Source organism: Primulina tabacum, chromosome 6 (assembly GCF_025594145.1).
Source record: "Primulina tabacum isolate GXHZ01 chromosome 6, ASM2559414v2, whole genome shotgun sequence".
NCBI classification, from domain to species: domain Eukaryota; kingdom Viridiplantae; phylum Streptophyta; class Magnoliopsida; order Lamiales; family Gesneriaceae; genus Primulina; species Primulina tabacum.
This window is the reverse complement of record NC_134555.1, coordinates 42844714-42862721: the sequence shown is the minus strand read 5'-3', so window position 1 is coordinate 42862721 and position 18008 is coordinate 42844714. Positions and strand designations below refer to the sequence as shown.

Sequence of the window (18008 nt, the reverse complement as noted above, 5' to 3'; positions counted from 1 at the left end):
AAATTTCTGAAATTGATCAATGACAATAAATTAACGTAAAAATAGAAATTTATTGTGAGAGAAGAGAAATTCACTAGAATTTCAAATTTGTTATTATTTAGAAAAAAAATCAATCATTTCAAATAAATTAATTAATATTTCTACTTATATAAAAAGAAGAATTAGACAAAGCTAATAAAAGAATGATTGAAATGTAAAAAAAAATGATTTTTTTCCCCTTAAAATGATACTAATCCGTATCTTTTATAAATACCTAAAAAACTTCAACAAAAATTATTTTACGTAATAATAATCCGCAAAATAATTATAAACTAAAATATCGAAATTTTAAAATACTAAATTATTCTAAATATAAAATTATAGTATAATATTCGAACTCGACTATATTAAATTGGTTTGAAGATGAACTGGCACATCTTTGGAATTAAGTGGGCTTTTTATCTTTTTCCTTTTTTCAATGTTATTTTGATCAATTCTTGCAACGTGCAATCAAACAGGAATAACGAACAGAAAATCTTCGACTCCAACTGCACCCGAGTCACGAGTGATCTTCTCGGACATTATTGAATCCATTAAAAACTTCTCAGCCGAATTTCGGGAAAATAAAAATCGATTTTTTAGTTGAGATTGTGCAGATGAAAATATAAAATATAATGTTGCTACGATCGGGCAATGGAGGATTGCAGAACCACTGCAAGATATGGCCTTCATGGGTTTGGTTTGACTTTGCTTATTAATCACACCCAGTTCTCCCATCCCATGAATACTTTAATCACGAGTCATAAATATTTTAATGTTCAGCTCATTTTTTTTTTAAAGAAATGGTGAAGTTGTAAGTAGTCTATGGCAGGCTTTGTGCATGTTGTTGGACAGTTTCCAAGATTTACATTATTTTGCCACGAAGTCTTCGGCACTGTTACTGAGTGGCACCCATGTTTTGTTTGGTGCACCTCCTTTATTTTGTCTTCCTGGAAAGATGTTTATTGGGAAAATAATTTTGCGGGATTTCAAGATTCTGACTTTGTTTGCAGAGAGGTGAGAACTTATTTCATTTTCGAGTCTTGTGGTTTCTTGGTGATTCAATTGCATAGCATTTGGGTATGAAAAGGCGTTGAATCTTAGCTTGCGTACTGAAATATTTGATCTAGATTTGAAGTTCATTTTATATATCGGATTTCTGGTGAAGTTGAAGTCTTTTCAAGTTTGATCTTGGTACATTTCGAATCTGACGTTCACGAGGCAAGATAAAAATGGTGTTTTAGAGGTGGTTTTTCTGATTTCTGCCGGATGAAGTTCTATTGTTAGCTTCAAAACTGGAGGTTGTAAACATGGTGTTTAAGAATGTGCAGCATTTCAATCGAGGTGTGGTGTTGCTGAACTAGATTTCAACGAAAGAGGACTTCCTTTTTTTTTTTTTTTTTTTTGTGTTCTAAATCTGTGACAAAAATGGCTTCAAGATCACCATCGCCAAATTCTTCTCCTAGCGCAGTGCCACCATCTTCGTCCACAAATTCATCAGTTCCACCACCTTCTACACCCTCTGCTCCGCTACCCGATTCCTTAGCTCCACCTCCTGTTTCTACTAGTCCTCCTCCATCACCCCCTCAATCACCTCCGCCTGTTGCATCGCCTCCGTCTCCAGTATTAACTTCTTCACCACCACCATCACCTACGCTACCTTTGACTCCACCCTTATTATCCCCGCCACCTTCTGCACCGCCACCACCATCACCCCAGTTACCATCCTCACCGCCCCCACAACCACCACCATCACCTACTCCGCGTTCTTCTTCACCCCCATTGCCCCCACCTTTGCCCCAGCTCCAGCCCCCTCCCTCACCACCCCCATTGCCTCCACCATCTTCCCCAGTGTCGCCACGACCTTCAAATTCTACTGCTCCGCCCCCCACTACCAATTCACCGCCCCCACCAATCGTATCCCCTCCATCACCATCTAAAGCGTCTCCACCCAAAGAATCTCCTGCCCCTCCTACGGCACCTCCCTCTCCACCTCTTGCCATTTCACCAATACCTCCCCCTCCAGCCGTTGTCCCGTCTTCTCCACCACCAGCTATAGCTCCATCACTTCCTATCTCTAGTCCTCCACCTCCATCTGTAGTCCATCCACCCAGCAGTTCTCATTCCCCACTTCCATTGCCACCCCAACCAAATAGTTCCGCACTTTCTCCTTCTCCACTTACCAGCCCTCCACCTTCCACCCAATCTCCTCCTCCTGTTACAAACTCATCATTGCCGCCTTCTATATCTCCTCCCTCACCCCTGCGCAATTCCTCTATCAATGGCAGCACGCCAGCTGCGCCTCTACCATCCTTCCCTATCGAAAAGCCCACTGCGACATCAACCAAATCTAGTTCTAATATAGCAGATGTAACATCAAGTAATTCAGGTGGCCTTAAAGCAGGAGGTGTAGCTGTAATAGGCGGTGTTGTGGGTTTTTTGGCTCTCACTGTTGTGGTTCTGGCTGTATGGTTTACCAACAGGCGAAGAAAAAAGAACAATAGGCTTAGTCTGAACTATGCAGTGCCCTCACCTTTTGCATCTTCCCAGAATTCAGGTATTTGATTGTGTTCCATTGAATTAAATGACCGTGTTTCTTTCTCAAGTTTCTAAAGTTTTCAACAGATTCATCGTTTCTTGGACCCAAATATTCAGCTCCTCTAGCTGGAAGTGCTTCAGCAAACAATTACATTTACTCAACAGATGGGGGTATAGGCACGTCAAGATCATGGTTCACCTATGAAGAACTATCAGGAGCTACAAATGAGTTCTCGAAAGATAATGTACTTGGGGAAGGTGGATTTGGCTGTGTCTATAAAGGAGTTCTGCCGGACGGAAGAGAAATAGCTGTTAAACAGTTAAAAGCCGGCAGCGGACAAGGAGAGCGTGAATTCAGAGCAGAAGTTGAAATCATTAGCCGAATACATCACCGACATTTGGTATCACTTGTTGGTTATTGCATCTCTGAGCATCAAAGGCTGCTCGTCTATGATTACTTGCCCAATGACACCCTGCATCATCATCTTCATGGTAATATCGTGTCCAGCGTAATAAAAACATGCTAATCCATGTACACTCAATTGCTTTCTTGCTTTTACTTACATAATTGAAAACTTGAACTGAGATGAAGTACAATATTTTAAGCTATTATATTGTCACTTGTTAAAAATGATAAATTTTGATCCACTTGTCATACACGTTCACAGTACCAGAACATCATTCTTACTTACCAAACTAAGGTTTCAGCTACATGTAATAGTCTATCTGAGTCCTTGATTTGATGTTCTTGCCAAATGAAGGCAGGTCGGTCATGGATTGGCCTACCCGAGTCAGAGTTGCTGCTGGTTCTGCTCGCGGACTGGCATATCTTCATGAAGATTGTAAGATATAGTCTCTTTATTTTAAATATTGGCTTTTTTTGAGAACCTAATGAAAAAGTTATGGTTTTCTGTTTATCAGGTCAACCACGGATTATTCACCGAGATATCAAGTCATCAAACATTCTCTTGGATAAAAATTTTGAAGCACGGGTTCGTTGATTTCTTAGTACAATTCTAATAGAAGATATCTTGTGCTAAATTTTTCTTATCATTGCACCTCAACTAAAGAAACATATTCTCTCAACACTGAAAATTATCTTAATGGCTGTATTGTGCTGTATATGAAACAGGTTGCAGATTTTGGGCTTGCGAAGCTAGCACAGGATTTGGAGTTACATACCCACGTTTCCACACGTGTGATGGGAACCTTTGGGTAGGTAACCAGTTCTTTCGTGAAAGCTATAGCACGAAAATGGGGCTACAATAGCAGCTTGTTGGATGTATGTATTGCATCCACACATTTACTCATTGATCCATTATTCTTGCAGATACCTGGCTCCAGAATATGCATCAACGGGAAAACTGACTGTGAAGTCTGATGTTTTTTCATTTGGTGTTGTTCTTTTGGAGCTCATCACCGGTCGTAAGCCTGTTGACTCATCTCAGCCTTTAGGAGATGAAAGCCTTGTTGAATGGGTAAACACCATCAATCTGTTCTTTATTTCAATCCATGTGATTTCAAAGAACACCTTTCATTTATCAAGAAACCATTTGAATTTGTATCTCACTCATGAAGGCTCGACCCTTACTCACCAAGGCACTTGAAGCAGAAGATTTTGAAGATTTAATAGATCCAAGATTAGAAAACAACTTTGTTGAAAGTGAAATGTTCAGGATGATTGAAGCAGCTGCAGCTTGTGTACGCCATTTAGCTTCGAAAAGACCGAAGATGAGCCAGGTACCGAACCTTCCACCATTAAGCACTCAAATACCATTCAGAACATTGAATTTGATCCCCTTAATACATTCTCGAGTTTCAGGTAGTGAGAGCTTTAGATGCAATGGACGAGTTAGCAAATTTGAACAACGGGATGAAACCTGGACAGAGCGGAGTCTTCGAATCAAGTGAACATTCAGCACAGATGAGAATGTTCCAAAGAATGGCTTTTGGAAGTCAAGAATTCAACTCAGATACCTTCGGCTATTCTCAAAGTAGCTTGAGAAATTGATGGTTCTAATAATCTGTAAATTCAAAATTTCCCAACTGGAAATAAGCATTTATCCTGTCCAACTACCTTGTCCACATGCACAAACGTCCAGTTAAATTTTGAAAGATTTATAATTTGGTAAATATGACATTGTAATGATGATTATGTTTCAGTTTTGTTTGCGTTAAAATCTTTCTTGTCAGGCTAACCGGCTTTCTTCAACTATTGTTTGACCTTGCACATTTGCTTATTGTCCGTAGCCTAATGTTTCTATTCTTGATCTTACTTTCATTTGTTTTGAAATAATAAATTCTCCAAAATATATATTTTTTAAACATAAAACAAATATTTTTTTAAGGAGGAGCGGCGAGTTTATTACAATTGAGCTTCGAATTAAATCTTTATCCCAAAGTTAGAACATTAATGTCAAATAAATTATAACTCATTCGCAATTCTTCTACATATGGATCCAATAAAAACTTGCAAGACCCCTATAATAAAATCAATTAATTCGGAAATGATCTATTAAAATATTTTATATCATTTTACCTCTTATATCAAAATTATTTTATTAAATATTTAAAATATAGTTTTAAACGAAAATTTAAATAAGGATAGAGGTGTGAATGAAATGAGTCGGTTAACAAAATTTTCATGCCAACTCGAAAAATATTTGATTCGCAGTCGAATTTATTGAACTCGAACATGTTCGGACTTTTATTGAGCCGAATTCGAACCCAAGTTATATCGTTCGATAGTTTGTGAGCCGATTGTAACCTTTGATATTTTTAAAATATAATATAAATAGATTTTGAGTATTTCGAGTATTTATTTTCGAGCAATAATCGAATAGCTCGTGAATATGTTCGAATCTTTCGAGTCAAATTCGAACTCGACCCTAATTCGAACCGAACTCGAACAAAATTTTTTAACTTTTTCGAGCTTTTGAATCGAGCCCGAGCCCGAGACCGAATATATTTATTTTGAGCGAGATTTCAAATATTAAATTTTTCTGCATATTCAGTTCGATTCGTTTCATTAAAAGTCGGTGCAATTTAATATGTTGGCGTGATACTTTATTAAAAATGGATCCTTTAAATAAATTTTTTATTTATGGATCTGTAGCATAGTTTTGTAAAAACAACAAGAACGATTAAAGTGAACATCTGACCTTAAGTTTGTTTTTGGAAGTGGAGCATAGTTTCAAGTACTTACATTATTGATGATTTCTATTATCGTCTGTGATGCCCAGAATAGTTGTAAACTAACAATTTTTACCGTTTTTAATGAATGTTCTTCGTTAAAAAAAAGGTACTAAAAAACGGTAGGTGGTAGGCGGACGGCTACCTACCGCGTAGGTGGTTTCTTTAAACTAAATTCTCTTGGGACATTTACGAGTATTATGTTTTTTTACGAGTAAAAATTCACTTTATTAAAAAAAATTTAAAAATAAACCAAAACAGATTCGGAATGTAAAGCGGAAGAAAAAATGCAAAAAAAAAAAAAAAAGGAGTAAAAGTGTCATTATCACAAAACAAATCTTACTAGATCGATCACGCCGAAATAAAACTTCAAACATCCACAAGACAAATTTAGGCCAACAAAATGACTTACTTCTTTGAGCAGATTCTCTTTAAAGTATCATCAAAAGAATCAAAACACAATTATTGAGCAATAAAATTTAAAAATCTAACACAAAACTCATGATCGGAAGAATTTGGAAGATTGACTGACACTACAAAAGAAACGGAGATTTGTAACCAAATTTGAGACCGACAGTAATTTCGGTCTCAATTTTGAGACTGAAGTTGGTAATATCGATTGCTTTATTTATTTTCGTCACGTTTATAATTTAAAATTATTTTTGTGCCTCGATTTTTTATTCTACTCACAAATTGAAGACCAAATTTTTATTAAGGTCTCTAAGTTGAGACCGATATATAATATCGGTCTCTAATTTGTGACCGCAATATTCTGTCGGTCTCTAATTAGGGAGTGAGGGAGGTTGATAGCAACACGAGAGATGCGGCGGGAGACGACAAGAAGCCCGTCGATTTTTGTAGCTGCTGCTTGTTTCTCATTGTTGCTTGTTCTCGCGTGAATGACCAGGAATTTTAAAATAAAAAATTCTATCTTTTGATATTTTTTCTCTTTAGAGTATCGTACAGTTCGAATATAACTTAAAATTCTCATCAGCTCTTTTCTTAATTATCAAAGATTTTTTTGCCATTATCTTCAAAGTTAAACATTTTTTTATCTTTTGTTCAAATCTATAGATAATATCAAATCAAACAAAAAAAAATATATATATATATAACTGTATCATATCAAATAAAATAAAACTCAATCTATAAATAATATCAAATTTATTCAAAAAAGAAGATAACATCGTGTAAAGATAAAATAAAACCCCTTGAAATCTTTTAACAATCAGGTCTCACGATTATAATAAAATCTTGAGAAAAGTTGATGATACAGTGTGTTTTCAGGTGGATTATGGTTTATGGGGCAAAAACATGAACAACATGAGTACATTGAGTAGTTTACATTATCGTAGAGATAAGAGGTCGTATCGAGAATGACAATCACGAAAAATTTAGGGTCCGATTCCGGCAAGCATCACTAGTACAGACGCAAGGTTTTGAAATTGTCCTGAGCCTGAAATCACGAAGAAGACCGTTAGAAGGGGGCCAGGAGGGTGTCCTGGCGTAGCCCCCCTCCGACGCTCAAGTCAGTGACTGACGATATATGGGGGGAGCAGCTAAGGTTGCTGCTGAAAACAATATAGTGAATAATCAACTGAACGCTCAAAGCTGATATTTATAGGAGAATACTTGGGCCCTTGGTGGGCCTGTCTCCCATTTGGGCTGGGGATGGTGGGCCTGTCTTCCATTTGGGCTGAGGATGGGCCAAGGGTAGTGGGCTCATCCATGGGGTATCACCAGTCTCCCCCTCCGAGTCGAACTGAATCGTAGGTTAAAAGTTCGATTAATTGGGTTGTCCTTGATTTATCAGCGACGAAGGCATATCGTGTTAGAGAAATTTATTTCGTTTGTCTTCAGAAATAATCATCCGCAAGGGTGAGGGCGTGCATTTTCTCCACTGCTGCTTATTTATTAGATTCCACAAGTTTAGAGGTGAATTAAATCATACCGCAATCTTGTTTTGAAGGGAAAGAATTCAAATCGCCGTCCTATTCTGGAAGGAAAGATATCAAATCCAATCGTAATCTTGCTCTGAAAAGAAAGATATCAAATCGCAATCTTGGCTTCCCCTATAAATATAGGTCATCTCCTCCTCTCATTCTCACTTCTCCCACAAAAATTTCCTCTGCAATTCACTCACCAGCTCTCCCCCGCTTCTTAACCACCTTGCCGTTACCTTCACGTGCACCCCGACCACCGTATCGCCTGAACCCAGCGCACGCCAAAGCCCGTGCCTCGCCCAAGCCAGCGTCTCGCCGAACCGCCAAGCACGCCCCTGCCCTCAGTGCGCAAGCCACCACCTCGCCGACCGCCCAGGCCCCAGCGCGCACGCTCGCCCAACGCCAGCTCCTCGCCTATCTCCCGCTCGCCTGCCAGACGCTCGCCCTCGCCGCGCATCGCCCTCGCCAAGTGCCCCCACTCGCCTGCCAGACACTCGCCCTCGCTGCGCGTCGTCCCTGCCAGCGCGCAAGCCACCACCTCGCCGATAGCCCAGCGGCACGCTCGCCCAACGCCAGCGCCTCACCCATCTCCTGCTCGCCTACCAGACGCATGCCCTCGCCGCGCATCACCCTCGCCGAGTGCCCGCACTCGCCTGCCAGACGCTCGCCCTCGCCGGGCGTCGCCCCTGCCAGCGCGCAAGCCACCACCTCGCCGACAGCCCAGCTTGTATGCTCACCATCGCGCACGCTCGCCCAATGCCAGGGCCTTGCCCCTGCCAGTGCGCAAGCCACCACCTCGCCGACAACCCAGCGCGCATGCTCGCCCAACGCCAGCGCCTCATCCCTCTCCTGCTCGCCTCGCCCCAGCGCTTGCTCAGCCGCGTGCACACACTGCCATTAGCTCGCCCAGCGCGCACACAAGCGCCCAGCGCCCCAGCCGCGCGCTCGCCCGGCACGCCCTCGCTCCGCACGAGCGTGCACCACACTTGTACTCGTCACCGGCTCATCCGGGTCAGTTCTCTCCTTTTCCTGTTTGATTATCCTTAGCACTTATGTCTTCTTCCGACTCCGAGTCTAGTTCCTCGAGCGATTCTGAGAGATCTGGCGGGTCTAGAAAGTCTAGTGAATCTAGTGAGTCTAGCCAGAGTAGGACTTCCCTAGTTGATCCTGAATTTACCCTCGATTCCCATGAGGAGGAAACCACTACTCATAGCCGTCCTGGTAAAGAAGTTCGTCATGTGACCCAACAGATGAACATATCTAAAACGGATAACCTATGGTACGGTCATTTGTCATCCCATATCCCTCCTGGTAGCGAGTCAAAACTTAGGACTCTGTGGCACATTTCTTCCTCCCATGAGATCATCATTCCTACCTCTAAGGACTGACCCTATCTAGCTCCCAAGGGCTACTACACCTTCTTTTAGCACCACCTTGATGCTAGTCTTCGTTTTTCCTTGTCCGATTTCTTCCAAGAATTGAGCAAGTATTATCAGGTGCATTTAGGTCTGCTCACTCCCAATGCTCTCCGCTTGATAAGCTGTTTTGCCGTGCTATTCCGGGCCCTAAACCTCCCTTTGAATTGCACTACTTTCTCCTACTTCTTAGTTCTGTCTAGATCAAAAGAAAGACCGTTTTATGTGACTACTCGGTCTAGCCATAAGCTTTTCGAGGGGGCTCCTAGTCATGTTAAAGACTGGAAAAAACACTTCTTCTTCATCCAGCAACCCAAAGAATTGACTTGTTATACCAATTGGTACCCTACTTTCACCAATCATGAACTTTCCAAGAGTTATAAGAAGGAAAATGAGTATCTGGAGATAATGAGTGTGCTATGAGATCGATGTTTTAGCATTCCCCAACTTCTATTTGAAGATCTCATGTGCAATGCTGGGTTAAGTCCCGCAAAAATTAAAATGAAGGAGGACGCCGATGGATATCCTCATCTCTTCACCCTTTCTGTCTCTCTTTCGCTTCTTGTGTTCTTTGATGGTATTCTCATTCGGTTCATTGTTTTTATTTGCAGGTTCTAGAATCATGAATGCCGCACTGCTTCGCGAGATTGCGAAGAAGAAAGTTGGGAGTTCATCCTCTGCCCAACAGAAATCAGTCGTTCCAGCAGTCACGACGAGCACAAAGGGAGATTGTAATGCTGCTGAGAAGAAGAAAACAGGTTCTTGCGCCACTACTGCAAAAAGACCTGCTAGCTCCCCTAATGCTGTGAAAGAAAGCAGGCTCATCCTCCTCCGCCCCAAAGCGAGCCTCCTCTCCACCTCCTCCTTCTGGTAAGAAGAAGGAGTGCACTGATCCTAGCCCATCGGTCCCACCGCATGGTAAGCGCAAGATTTCTGAGATCTCAGTCATATCGGTCTCATCTCCAGAAGGATCCGAGTCAGATGAGGGGCCTCCCCCTGAATCGGGGGTGCGTCCTTTATACACCCCGGATTCGACCATCGTGGGGCGGGGTCCTACTTATCTGGCCCAAAAGATAATGCACCAGCTTCCTTCAGACGCGGATGCAGCGTTCATGACTTCACTGGGGTGGTCTGAACTCACTCGTCGGACATGCAGCAGTGTCACTGAGGTATATTTCTCCTTCTAGTCCCTAGATTGATGTCCAATACATGTATGATTTTGTTGCCATCTTTTTACTCTTATCTACTTATTCAGGGCATGATGTACGTAGGGGAGTTGGTGGAGCATGCTAATGCCACTCGATCCGCTGCCTGCCAAGATTTACGCGAGGGCAAGGCTCTTCGCGAATAGCTTCAGGTTACTATTGACGAGATGAAGGTGACACATGCTAAGGAGCTTCAAGCTCGAGATGATGAGCTTCTGAAAGAGAAACAGGAGCACCAACGGTGAACAGAGGACCACGCGAAGGAGATCCAGAGGCTGAAGGAAGAGTTAAAGAATGCTCGAGCTGAAGCAGCACAAATCCGTAGGGACCTCAAGGACGCTAAGGCTCAACACGCTTCCGAAGCCTCTGCATTCAAGGAAGAATTCCTCAAGTCTGAGGAGTTCAACGATATCTGCGCTCCTAAAGCTTGTTATTTTCTAGAGGTGGGTTTCGAGGGTGCAGTTGGCCTCTTCAAGGCTCAGGGCTATCCTCCGCCAGGCGCCCTTACTGACTTCATCGACATCGAGGCTTTCGTAGCGAGTCTCCCCCCGATTCTTATGCCGAGCTCCTTTACTTATGTTATTTTTCATTTATGCAAACATTGTATGACTTCGGGCCATATTCTGTTTTTTTCTGCACTGCTTCCCTTTTCATGTTACTATGCGACTATGGATTTTATGACGTTTATATCTCTCTTTTTGCGCACTTTTGGCATGTAGGAACTCGTTTTCCGTCATATTGCGTATTTTGCATTTGCGTTCACTGCTTCTCTTGAATTTATCTCTGATGCTTTTAAATCACTAGGGTGAATAAAATCGGCAGAGTGCGAACTCCTCTGCTAGGCTATGCCTTAGTAGGAAAATAAAATTTCAACACCCTCACCCTCTAACTCCTCTGCTAGGCAATGTCTTAACATGAAAATATAAATTCAACAGCCTTACCCTCTAACTCCTCTGCTAGGCGATGTCTTAGCATGAAAATAAAATTTTCAACACCTTTGCTCTCTAACTCCTCTGCTAGGCGATACCTTAGCAAGAAAATAAAAATTCAACACTCCCGCCCTCTAACTCCTCTGCTGCTAGGTGATACCTTAGCAGGAAAATAAAAATTCAACACTCTCACCCTCTAACTCCTCTGCTAGGTGATACCTTAGCAGGAAAATAAAAATTCAACACTCCTGTCCTCTAACTCCTCTGCTAGGTGATACCTTAGCAGGAAAATAAAAATTCAACACTCCCCTCTCTAACTCCTCTGCTAGGTGATACCTTAGCAGGAAAATAAAAATTCAACATTCCCGCCCTCTAACTCCTCTGCTAGGTGATACTTTAGCAGGAAAATAAAATTTTCTCCTGCACTCTACTCCTCTACTAGGCGATGCCTTAGTAGGAAAATAAAATTTTTCTCCTGCACTTTGCTCCTCTACTAGGCGATGCCTTAGTAGGAAAATAAAATTTCTCCCCGCCCTCTGCTCCTCTACTAGGCGTAGCCTAAGTAGGAAAATAAATTTTTCTCATGCACTCTACTCCTCTACTAGGCGATGTCTTAGTAAGAAAATAAATTTTTTTCTCTTCTTCCTCTCTGCTCCTCTACTAGGCACAGCCTAAGTAGGAAAATAAATTTTTTTCTCTTCTTCCTCTCTGCTCCTCTACTAGGCGATGAATTAGTAGGAAAATAAATTTTTCTCCTGCACTCTGCTCCCCTACTAGGCGATGCCTTAGTAGGAAAATTTAATTTTTATCATCTTCACAATACAACAACATTCATGAATTGAAAAGAAGAACTGGATTTTATTGAATTTCAACTGATTACACAGGAAAATTCGAAATGAAATACATCAACAAGCAAATCAAGGATAATATTTTCTAAGGTGATAAGCGTTTCAGGGCCTCTTCAATGTCTTATCTTGCGCATTCTCCAAGTAATAGGCTCCCGAGCTCAGTCTTTCGATAACTTTGAAGGGACCCTCCCACTTTGGGTCCAACTTTCCTCTCTGCTCTTCTTGCACTTTCCTCAGGACCAAGTCACCTACCTGGAAGTTTCTCTGAATGACCCTCCGATTATAAGACTCTGCAATGCGGTTCTTATAAGCTTCCATGTGAATGCTGGCAGCCTCTCTCTTTTCTTCCAGAAGATCAAGGTCAGTGGCGCGTCTTGCATCGTTGTTCTCATCGTAAAACATTACCCTTGCTGACTCTAGCCCAATCTCAGCTGGGAGCACTGCCTCATTACCATAGACCAAACTGAAAGGAGTTTCTTTGGTTCCTTCTCTTGGAGTGGTTCGATATGCCCACAAGACACTTGGTAGCTCATCCACCCAATTTCCCTTAGCATTGCCAAGTCGAACTTTCAGACCCTGTACCAGCGTCCGATTAGTCACCTCCACCTGCCCATTACTCTGCGGGTAAGCTACAGATGTAAAGACTTGTTGGATCTTCATCTCTTTACACCAAACTTGGACCTTAGCCCCTTGGAACTGTCTCCCATTATCAGATATCAATCTTCTAGGCACCCCATATCTGCACACTATATTCTTCCACAAGAATTTCAGGACGTCATTCTCAGTGATTCTGGCCAAAGGCTCTGCTTCCACCCATTTCAAAAAATAATCAACTGCAACCAATAGGAACTTTTTCTGAGCAGGAGCTATAGGAAAAGGCCCCACAATGTCCATTCCTCATTGGTCAAAAGGACAGACGGCCGTGATAGCCTTCATCATCGCGGTCGGTCGGTGATGCAACCGGCATGACGTTGACAACTATCACAAGACATCACTAACTCTTGAGCGTCGTGCAGCACTGAGGGCCAGCAATATCCGGCTAACAACACCTTCCTTGCCAATGCATAAGCCCCCAGATGATTTCCACAGCACCCCTCATGAACCTCTCGGAGTACATAATCAGCTTCTTATAATTCAAGCATCGAATAAGCGGTCCCGCAAAAGAAGTTCTATACAACACTTCTCCGATCATCACATAACGCGAACACTTTGTCTTCAACTTACGAGCTTCGCGAGGGTTATCAGGAAGTTTTCCCTCTTTCAGGTAACCAATTATGCCAGTCCTCCAATCCTCTTCCTCCTGCTCAACAGCTGGCGAACTTGTGTGAGGTGTGAGTTCAACTTGAAATACCACCTCCCTAGTCTTCCAACTTCCCATTGTTCCAGCCATTTTGGCTAGAGTGTCTGCCTTTTCATTTTCTTTACTGGAAATCTGCTCAAATGTAATCTCTGTGAATTTTTCTCTGACTCTGTCCACTTCTTGAGCATACTCAATAAGCTTTTCATATTTCACATCATACGTTCCGTTCATCTGTTGTGCTACCAACTGTATGTCAGAAAAAATAAGTACCTGGGTAGCTCCCACGTTTCTGGCTGCTCGCAGTCCTGCCAACACAGCCTCATAATTTGCCTCATTGTTGGATGCTTGAAAGTCCAATTTCACAGCCAACTTCACTTCATCCCCAGCTGGTGAAATCAGTACTACTTTCACCCCTATTTCCATCCTTCGACGAGGAACCATCCACATACACCTTCCAAGGATTTTCATTCTCCTGATGCACGATCTCAGCCAGAAAATCGGCTAAGGCTTGTGCTTTGATAGCTATTCTTGGCTCATACTGGATGTCATACTCTCCCAGCTTAGTAGTCCATTTTACCAAACGACCAGACATATCAGAATGAGTGAAGATTCTGTCCAATTGACTGTTAGTTAGCACCACAATTGGATGAGACAGGAAGTAGGGTCTCAAGCGCCTCGCTGTCATCACTAAAGCCAATGCCAATTTTTCCAACCCTGAGTATCTGATCTCTGCCCCCTTGAGTGCATGCGAAACATAATAGACTGGCTGTTGAGTTGATCCTTCCAACTTGACAAGGACCGAACTCACAGCTTCCTCGGTGGCAGATAAATATACCCACAAAGGCTCACATGCTGCTGGTTTGGCTAGGACAGACAGCTCAGCAAGGTATTTTTTCAATTCTTCAAACGCTTTCTTGCAAGCTGGATCTCATTCAAATTTTTTCGCCTTTCTCAAAGTCCGGAAGAACGGTAAACTTCTGTGGGCAGACCTCGAGATAAAACGCGCTAATGCAACAATCCTCCACGTCAACTTCTGAACATCTTTGGGTCCCCGGGGAGAGACCATATCTTGGATAGCTTGAACTTTCTCGGGGTTAGCCTCAATCCCCCTCTCTGTCACCATATAACCCAGAAACTTCCCGCTCCTCACCCCAAAGATACACTTCTGAGGATTCAGCTTCAGCCCATAGGACCTAAGGGTGGAAAAGGTCTCCACTAAGTCAGGTATGAGTTGGGTCGAATCCTTAGACTTTACCATGATGTCGTCCACATATACTTCGACGTTCCTTCCTACCTGCTCAGAAAAGACTCTATCCATCAATCGTTGATACGTGGCTCCAGCATTTTTGAGTCCGAATGGCATGACCACGTAGCAGAAAGTTCCTTCAGAGGTGATGAAACTAACTTTATCTTGGTCTTCCACAGCCAAGGGAATTTGATGGTACCCTTGATAAGCGTCCAACATGCACAGATATTGATTCCCAGCTGTAGAGTCCACCAACTGATCTATTCGAGGCAAAGGATAACAATCTTTAGGACATGCCTCGTTGAGATCTCTGAAGTCCACACACATCCTCCACTTCCCCGAACTCTTCGGAACAAGGACGACATTCGAGAGCCAAGTAGGAAATTGCACCTCTCGAATGTGCCCAGCACTGAGCAACTCCTTCACTTCTTTCTTTATAACTATATCCTTCTCAGGCCCGAAATGTCTCTTCTTCTGCTTTACGGGACAAGAATTCGGTAAGATGTTCAATCGGTGCTTTGCTACATCTGGGCTCGTCCCTGTGAGCTCTTGGGCTGACCAAGTGAATCCGCTGAGATTAGCCTGTAAACAAGTAATGAGTTCATCCCTGACCTCCGGGTCAAGGTCAGGGGCTATTCTTAGCGTCTTCTTGTCGGGCCCCAATGTCACGATCTCCGGCTTCTCATCCATCACCTCATGAACCTCCCTCACCACTACGGGCAACCCGTTTCGCCCCCTTCTAATCATATTGACCTCCACACGCGGCCTCTTCCCCTCTTCTTTCACTATCCCCTCATAACACCGACGTGCGACCCTCTGGTCGCCGCATAAGACTCCAACCTCCTTTCCTACAGGAAACTTCAACTTCTAATGATACGTGGACGCTACAGCTCTGAAATCTTTTAGGGCTGGTCGCCCCAGAATTCCATTATAAGCGGATGGAGTGTCCACCACAATAAATGTTGTCATCTTTGCTACCCGCCGAGGCCCATGTCCCAAAGATAGAGGAAGGACAATCTAATCGAGCGGCGGGATGGCATGTCCTGCAAATCCATATAGAGGAGTAGAGATCGGCTCGAACTCAAATCTCTCCACCTTCATCTGATCCAGAGTGCTCTTGAACAGGATATTAACAGAGCTTCCATCATCAATAAAGATTCGTGCCACATCGTAATTGGCAACGGTGGCCGTCGCCACCAAGGCATCGTTATGAGGAGCCACAATGCCTCGGAGGTCATCCGGTCCAAAACTGATGACAGGATCCTGGGGTAAGTCCGCACTCCTAGATATTTCAAAATTCTCCAACCTCCTCCCATGCGCCTTCCGCGCTCGCCTGGAATCCACATCAGTAGCACCCCCCGAGATCATATGAATCATTCCTCTCGTAGGGTGGTTATCCTCATTCGCTCCCCTCCTCGGTTCAGCGGGCTCCCGAGGGACATCCTGACCTCGACCTTCTCTCCTCGGCTCCTCGATCCTCTGATATATCCACGGAGGGCCTCGACCCCGCCTGGAAGATGGGCGAGATCTTAGTTCACTACCGGACGAGGATCCTTCTTGTCTACCCCGCGGCGGAGTTCGAGCACTGCTATCAACCCTCTGCGACTTCTCCCCCCTCTCCCCTGACTCCCTCACCTCCATCACCTTATCCCAACTCCTATTCAGAGGAACATGTGATGAGAATTGTCCTCTACTTCTGGTTCTGTCCTTCTCTCTCTCACCTGTACCTCTCTTCTTACCACATCTCTCGGCTTCCTCCACCCTACTCCCTCCGGGTCGGTTTTCCATCCTTCTGTATCGTTGGGCATCTTCCAAGTTTACATATTTTTTCGCCCGAGCTAACAAGTCATCATAGCTCGACGGAGATTTCTTGACCAGCGATTTGAAGAATTCTCCCCCCCCTCAGCCCTTGGGTAAAGGCACTTACCATGATGTCAGGGGTAGCCGCTGGTATTTCCAGTGCTACACTGTTGAAACGCTGGACAAATTCTCGCAAAGTTTCAGCCTCTTGTTGTTTCATCACAAACAGGCTCAAATAATTCTTCTGGTGCCTCTTGCTGCTGGCAAATCGGTGCAAGAAATCTATAGCATCCTCAAAAGAGTGTATGGAGTTGGGCTGCAGGGTATTAAACAATTGCTGGGCTGACCTCACCAACGTGCCCAGAAACACCCTGCACCTGACTCCATCTGAATATTGGTGCAACAGAGCCGCATTCTCAAATCTCCCCAAGTGTTCTTCGGGGTCTGTATGTCCGTCATATTCTCCAACGTTTGATTGTCGGAAATTTGGAGGAAGCCCTTCTTCCAAGATGGCTTGTGAAAAAGGGCTTCCTTTCTTGGGTACCGCCGCCCTGCTTCCTACCTGCTCCCTCAACCTCCGTATCTCTTTCCACATCTCCCCCATCTCACTAATCTCCCCACTTTGGATGGGATGCGTCTCTTCGACCCTGCGATGGTGGACTTCAAAATTTTCCTCTCGCTCCTGGCGAGTGGCCTGCTCTTCAACGAACGTAGATTCTTGGTTCCTCTCCAGAGCCTCATCCACGGTCCGAGTGATAAATTAACCCAACTGCTCCAGGGTCAAGTTCCCCACATTTTCATTAGGACGAGGTTGCTCGACCCTGGTCTTTTGACGAGGTTGTTCTGTTCTCGCCTCCTGATGGGGTTGTTCCTACCTTGCCTCAGCATGAGACTGCTCGAGTCCCCTCTGAGGACGCGATGACGCTGAGTTAACTCTTCTACTACCTCTCCTCCCTACCATCTCTACGTCTCAACTCAAATGTTCCCAGAGACGGCGCCAGGTGATACTCACGGGAAATTTAGGGTCCGATTCCGGCAAGCGTCACTAGTACATACGCATTGTTTTGAAATTGTCCTGAGCCTGAAATCACGAAGAAGACCGTTAGAAGGGGGCCAGGAGGGTGTCCTGGCGTAGCTCCTCCGACGCTCAAGTTAGTGACTAAGAATATATGGGGGGAGCAACTAAGGGTGCTGCCGAAAACAATATAGTGAATAATCAACTGAACGCTCAAACTTGGTATTTATAGGAGAATACCTGGGCCCTTGGTGGGCCTGTCTCCCATTTGGGCAGGGGATGGTGGGCATGTTTTCCATTTGAGCTGGGGATGGGCCAAGGATAGTGGGCCCATCCATGGGTATCAAAGAATTTTCAATTAACCAGCAGATTTTCGACATTGGCTCAAACCATCAAGTTTCTAGAGAACAATTGAATACTGATGGAATCTGTAATTTTGATAATGCCAATGAATTGGCAAGAAGCATGTAAGTTTTGCAATTTGTAGGAGAAGTTATAGTTGGTGACGCTTGCGCTATCTGGTTTAAAATTTTCATTCAAATTAACACTTGAACTTCTC

The 18008-nt window shown here is 43.7% G+C and overlaps 1 protein-coding gene across 2 annotated transcripts; it reads left to right on the top strand.

Moving 5' to 3' along the window:
* The first annotated feature begins 496 nt into the window (after positions 1–496).
* Positions 497–4771, top strand: LOC142549739 (proline-rich receptor-like protein kinase PERK8). 2 transcript variants are annotated; one of them, XM_075658847.1, is made up of 8 exons: positions 497–2575; positions 2674–3048; positions 3318–3398; positions 3478–3548; positions 3689–3771; positions 3887–4034; positions 4135–4296; positions 4379–4771. In XM_075658847.1, the coding sequence occupies exons 1-8, from the start codon at positions 1447–1449 to the stop codon at positions 4565–4567; spliced, it is 2238 nt and encodes a 745-aa protein (XP_075514962.1). In that variant the 5' UTR covers positions 497–1446; the 3' UTR covers positions 4568–4771. The 2 variants fall into 2 exon arrangements, with proteins under 2 accessions (XP_075514962.1, XP_075514961.1); XM_075658846.1 differs by having other exon boundaries at positions 2644–3048; positions 4379–4770.
* Positions 4772–18008: the final 13237 nt, after the last annotated feature.

What these genes read in the sequence shown, in the direction of transcription:
- LOC142549739 (XM_075658846.1), top strand. Translation starts at nt 1,447, where the DNA reads ATGGCTTCAAGATCACCATCGCCAAATTCTTCTCCTAGCGCAGTGCCA. An exon ending in TGCATCTTCCCAGAATTCAG is followed by an intron (nt 2,576 to 2,643) that starts GTATTTGATTGT and finishes AGTTTTCAACAG; the next exon opens with ATTCATCGTTTCTTGGACCC. An exon ending in ATGAAAGCCTTGTTGAATGG is followed by an intron (nt 4,035 to 4,134) that starts GTAAACACCATC and finishes TCACTCATGAAG; the next exon opens with GCTCGACCCTTACTCACCAA.